Raw genomic sequence first — 5,421 nt, forward strand, 5'->3', positions numbered from 1 at the left:
TTTATATTATTTACTACACTGGGTCCGTACCGTCAATATCTCCGTGGCGCGCGCCGGCTGGCCGGATACCATGTGCATTAATATCAATAACTTCTCCCGGAACCGATCTAATAACCGGCCGTATTCTCTGGCTGTTTTTTTTCTGTATGGATGCCTCGTTGGTTGGCTGGTTTGTTGGTTGTCGGCGTCTGGCCTGTGCAACCATGCCTTCCGCCGCTGTTTGCACTGAACCAACTGCCTTTTGATATACCCTTTCCCTTTCTCAACCCATGGCGTGTTTTGGTCGTCTTTAATAAATGTATATCCAACGGCATCGTTACTGTTGTCATCATATACATCATCCCACACAATGGCTGGCAACGCATGTATACCCTCGCTGCCACACATTGTTAACTCGGCCATGATATTGCGTGCCTCTTGCAATACGGCGTGCATAAACCCGCTCAACTCGGCCATCGTAAATCGAATCCGTCGGAATATAACCTGGTCGCCGATCCAATCGATTACACCTCCGGCCGTGGTTGTGAACCGGATCTTCATTCCATACGTGCGGGTCTCCAACATCCAATCCATCGGCGATGGGGACTCGTCGGCTTCTTTTCCGGTCCGTGTCATGAATGTATGGATGCATTGTCGTGTGCGCGCGAACATGGATGTGCCGAATTGCCGGGCGTCGGCCTCGTTTATACCCTTTTCTTCCATGATCGTACGAATCTCGGCCTGCCGCTCGGTATATACATGATACAACACAACAATTCGTGCTACCTTGATGACGGCCGACAACACGGGCGTGTAATCCAACGCGTTCTGCCATCCACCATCGTCCCGGACGCCCATCACGGCCAATGCGCCGATCAATACGCTGTCGTATTGGTGGTCGCCCAATGAATGATCCAACATGGCTATGATAAACCGTAAACACATGCCACGGCACGAATCCTGGCTTTCCTTGATCTGTTTGTTGATATCCTCGCTGGTCCTGCTGCCGTCGCTATCGCTGGCACTGCTCACACCCCACTCTTCGCGATCCTCTTTGGCTGCCAACGTGGCTTGGTATTCCCGTGTGGCCTGGTATTGGCGGCATGCCTTGATAAACCCTTTCCAATATCGGGTTTGGGTGCTTGTCATGGCGTATGGCGGCCTTTCCTCTTGTGGCCGTTGTTTGGTCCGGTAAATAACCCAAATGATCTTGCACATCACGCTCTTGTACCGCGCCCACGAATCCGCCTCCATCCGTGGTTCGAACGGCCGCTTGGCCTGTACGGACACCTCGCGTCGGTTGATCTCGAACATGGCCGGCAACCCGATTCGGTATGACCGACATGTTTTGTATGCCTCGTCCAACAAATTATGGCATTGCTCGCTCATATATTGCAATAACGTCTCATCCTCGGCTGGGGTTTTAATGAATTGTTGCAATTCTTCCACTTCTAACCCTTCCAAATGCCTGGTCCAACCAACCCGCTGCAACCATGAATTGGCCTCGTTCTTTGGGTCTAATGCTTCCACGCGCCGCATCGCCTGACCGTCTGTGTATCGCTGCTCTTGTATGTTGTCCCATTCGTCTAATGCGGCTAATAATACGGCGGCTTGGCTGTTGTCCTCGTTCTCATCTTCTTTGTTGGCTGTTGGTCTGTTCTCGACAATACTAAATCCAATGTCGGCTGCGCTCTTCACTTCAAACCAACTGCTGGCTGCGCGGCTGGGAAATAACTTCTGGCACCAAACTCCGCTAATCCATGGTAATTGGCGTGGTTCCTGTAATTTTGCCTTGATGTTGCCGCCTTTTTTCCAATCATTAACCCAACCATGCTCTGTTTTGCAATGCAATTGCATGTGGCCAATTTGACGGATAACATGACCACAAACCCTACATTGTAAACCATCGGTCTTCGGGTCGTCGATATATGGAATTGCGGCTCTACCAACTGGTATAATAATGGATATTTTCTCAACTCTTCCTGATTCTTGATTTCTTGTTAAATTATTTTCCGGTGGTAGTTAATTTGTGTATCAACTATATTGTGTTTTACATCGCTTAAATGGTTTGCCAAGCAGCTATGATAGCAGGTCATTGATTAATATGGCAACCTTCGATGGAATCTACTAAACGTTCCTATGAAGCTATGATAGGCACGTCACCTCGACATACTTCAAACCAGCGACTACCAGCACGGCTAGCAAACAGCCGTTGACAATATACGCCTGTAGTCCATGGCAAGGAGCGTTGCCTAAGCAATTTCTGACGGATATTGCCCCCTCGTTCCCAATCATTGACCCAGTTATGTTCTTCCCTACAATGACGTTGCATACTTCCAATCCCGCGCACAACATAACTACATTGATCGCACCGTATCCCATCATTTTGAGGGGGGGGTATGTATGGTAAAGCCGGTGTTTCTGGAGGTGGATATTGGAAACATTTCAGTTCGTCTAGTGACCTTATCACATCAGTTGTTTCCTTGATCTGCATTTGTAACTGGCGACGTTGCTTTGGGCTATATTGCTTCGCATGGTTGGAGTTCCGAAGGTGTGTGATGACTTCATCTGCAAGTACAGCGAATCGGCATGTATTGCATACAAGCACCCTTAATTCTGGTAAAATGCGGAATGGGCCAAGGGCATGCCGCTCTGGTGATGTAGGTATCCTTGTCTTAATTGTAGTTGGGTTGCTCTGGTTTGTGGTGGGCGAAGAAAAACAGGTCATGCTTTTTGATGGTGTGTTCGGTTGATCCAGGTTTTCGCTCTGCTCTATACCCTGTTGGTCGATATGCTGCTGGCGCAGGTGTCTGTTATGTTTCGCGTTGATACTTAGCTCTAACATACTCTCTGCTGGGCGCTTCTGGGGAATAACTGGCGATGGCATGGTGATTTGTGGGGACAGAGGATCTCTGCTGGCGCTCTCGGCCAACAAGAATGTGTGCCACTGATTTGAAACATTGCGATATGTCTGCAGAAGCCCTGGCTGTAGCTTATCAGGGTACGCACCATCCAAGCCATACGTCGAGTGCCTTTGCAATGGCCGATGCCCGCTCTGCCACGCGAATGCAATGCTGTCATTATACCCAACAGAGGCCTCATCGTACCGATCAAAGGCGGCGGCACCAACCACATGCTTCTCAGCAATAGCTATAGAGAGCTGTCGATAGAGCTGCGCGCCTATTCCTACCGGCACTGTAGGTACTCTTTGACTATGCTGTTTAAGATGCTTTGAAAATGTTGATGTCTTCCAGATACGATCCGTGGCAGCAGGGGTAAAAAGAAGGGCCTTTTCCTCGTCTTTCTCGAGACAGACACGCCGTAGCATAGAGACTGTTGGTCGAATATATACAAGATAGTGGTACATGAGCCTACCCAGCTTATCTGGAAGAAATCTCGCCACTTGGAACTCTTTGTTCGTGCTTAACCGGTTCTTCACATGTCGAGTAATGCAGCAAATGGACCCTGCATATAGAACCACGCCACGAAGCTGAGAAGACGTATTCACATGCCTGAGCGTAAGAAGTTCAGATATACGGCTGCCCTGGCCTCCATATCCATGTACGGCGATCATTAGATCCTTCAGAAGCTCATCGTGCTTTTCGATATACTTTACAACAGCTTGCATGTCCCAGCGCCTTCCACCGCCCCCCTCGCGGTCCCTTCGCAGGAGACCGTCCATGGGCGCGATGCAGGCTCTCTTTACAAGCTGGAGATAGGCATCAGAAAGTCCATTGGCGGGATCTGTCACGAAGGAGTAGCCAGCCGTCTTGTCAGATAAGCGGTCGCGAAGCTCTCGGAATTGCGGTCGAGGTGGTTGCCAGCCGAAGAGCATATACTTGCACTGCTGTGCAACCTGCTCGGCCGCTGTTGCGAGGAGACTGCGGAAACCATCCATGGTCAAGTGGTGCTTGCCGTCCCATGAGATCTCCCTTCCGTCTTCGCTCCACTCGAAGAGAAACGCTGGTCCGTCTGCACGGCTCAAACTTATGCCGTATGCCACGAGGCTGACAAACTCTCCAAGAGGCGAGAGTGTGCCGTCGCACATCTTATCCTGTCGCACTTGACGAAGTACCTCGAGCTGGCCGCGCCTTGGCCGCGCCGGATGCTGTATGTACTCGTGGGCCACGCGAGGCAGCGTTCCTTCCAAGAGTATAAGGCGCGTGCAGTAAATGAGCCCGGAGAGATGCGTCGTATAGGTGGCCGGACGTGCGAACTCCGTCCCATTCTCGCCAGAAAGCCCGCATACGGCACTAAAGTAGACAAGCAACGTAGCGCTGGCTTGCCCATCGTCAAAGTCCTCCATTGCCATAAAGAGACAGAATCGGAGTACAACATCGAGTTGCTGATCCTGTCCTGGCCTAGAAGTAGCTTTCTCATCATCATCGCTATCATCGTCAGTGCCGCCCGTCTGACTCGCTTGACCTGGTTCTGAGTCGGAGTAGGAGGAGGGCGGTGTGATGATCCCATCGTCGTCATTGTCGTAATCGCTGTCATCTTGGCAATCAGAGTCCTCCTCCCTGCTAATGTCGCTGTCCGAATTGTCCTCGTACTCAGAGCCAAGGCTGTTAAGCATGCCGTCAAGCTCTCCACCCGAGCCCCCAGTGCGGCTGTCTTCCACGTCTTTTACATTGCTGTCTTGGTCAAAAGTAGCGGCCTCTCGGTCCTTCTCCGCCTTGTTGAGGCTCTTCGCCGTGCTGTGTTGGGTGGTGGTGGCGGCGGTCTCTGACCATACCGGGTCGTCCCAAAGCTTCCGTAAAGCCTGACCCTGCTCGTATGTGATGGTCCGCTTCGTCAAAGCCTTGGCGGTCGAACGCGGAATCCGCCAAAGCCGTAGCCACATGCAGAGGCATCGCTTCAACAGCCGTCGATACTGGCGCTCTGAGCGCTCGTGCGCAACAAGCTGGAAGGGCGCCTTGTACGGCCGATCGACAAATCTCCCGCGCACCCATCGTCGTATTGCGGTGTCAGTGTGGGTGACTGTATCCGCGCACCGATCAAACAGCCTGTCCAGCGCGTGTACGATAGCACGCAGCCTGGCCTCGTCGCTAGCTGGGCTTTCAATCGGTTTCCCGTCGTACGTTCCAAGATAGTATGGCCCATCCACCTTCGTCGGCGTTTGGTGTAGCGCAATGAGGAGGCGCCGGTCTACATTCGCGAAGAGAGCCTCCCATCCTGTCCGGCGCATCCAGTTGCTCACGAGGATGGGCGACAGCGGCTCCCTGGCCGTACGAGGGCTTGGTCGTGCGGATAGCTGGAGCGGCGAAGACAACGACGCACTGGTGAGGCGTTGTAGCTCGGCGGCACAGATGGCTTCGGCTTGCCTGTCTAACTCGGCGTCCTTCACAGCCAGGAGAGCCAGGGTAGGCTTTTCTACGGCAGAGGCGGACACGCGCCAGGCGGCAAGGATGTCACCGGGAAGCCAGCTCTGAAAGAGGATAT

The 5,421-nt window shown here is 52.3% G+C and overlaps 1 protein-coding gene across 1 annotated transcript in view; it reads right to left on the reverse strand.

Moving 5' to 3' along the window:
- MAA_00380 (tlh3) overlaps positions 1–5,421 on the reverse strand; it is a gene marked incomplete at both ends in the record, with an annotated part of 8,845 nt that overhangs the window by 1,383 nt on the left and 2,041 nt on the right. Inside the window, 2 exons of the mRNA XM_007818378.2 lie at positions 31–1,928; positions 2,170–5,407. Of these exons, the coding sequence (XP_007816569.2) occupies positions 31–1,928; positions 2,170–5,407 (5,136 nt within the window). The remainder of the gene's footprint in view (positions 1–30; positions 1,929–2,169; positions 5,408–5,421) is intronic.

This window comes from Metarhizium robertsii (assembly GCF_000187425.2).
Source record: "Metarhizium robertsii ARSEF 23 chromosome Unknown MAA_Scf_3, whole genome shotgun sequence".
NCBI classification, from domain to species: domain Eukaryota; kingdom Fungi; phylum Ascomycota; class Sordariomycetes; order Hypocreales; family Clavicipitaceae; genus Metarhizium; species Metarhizium robertsii.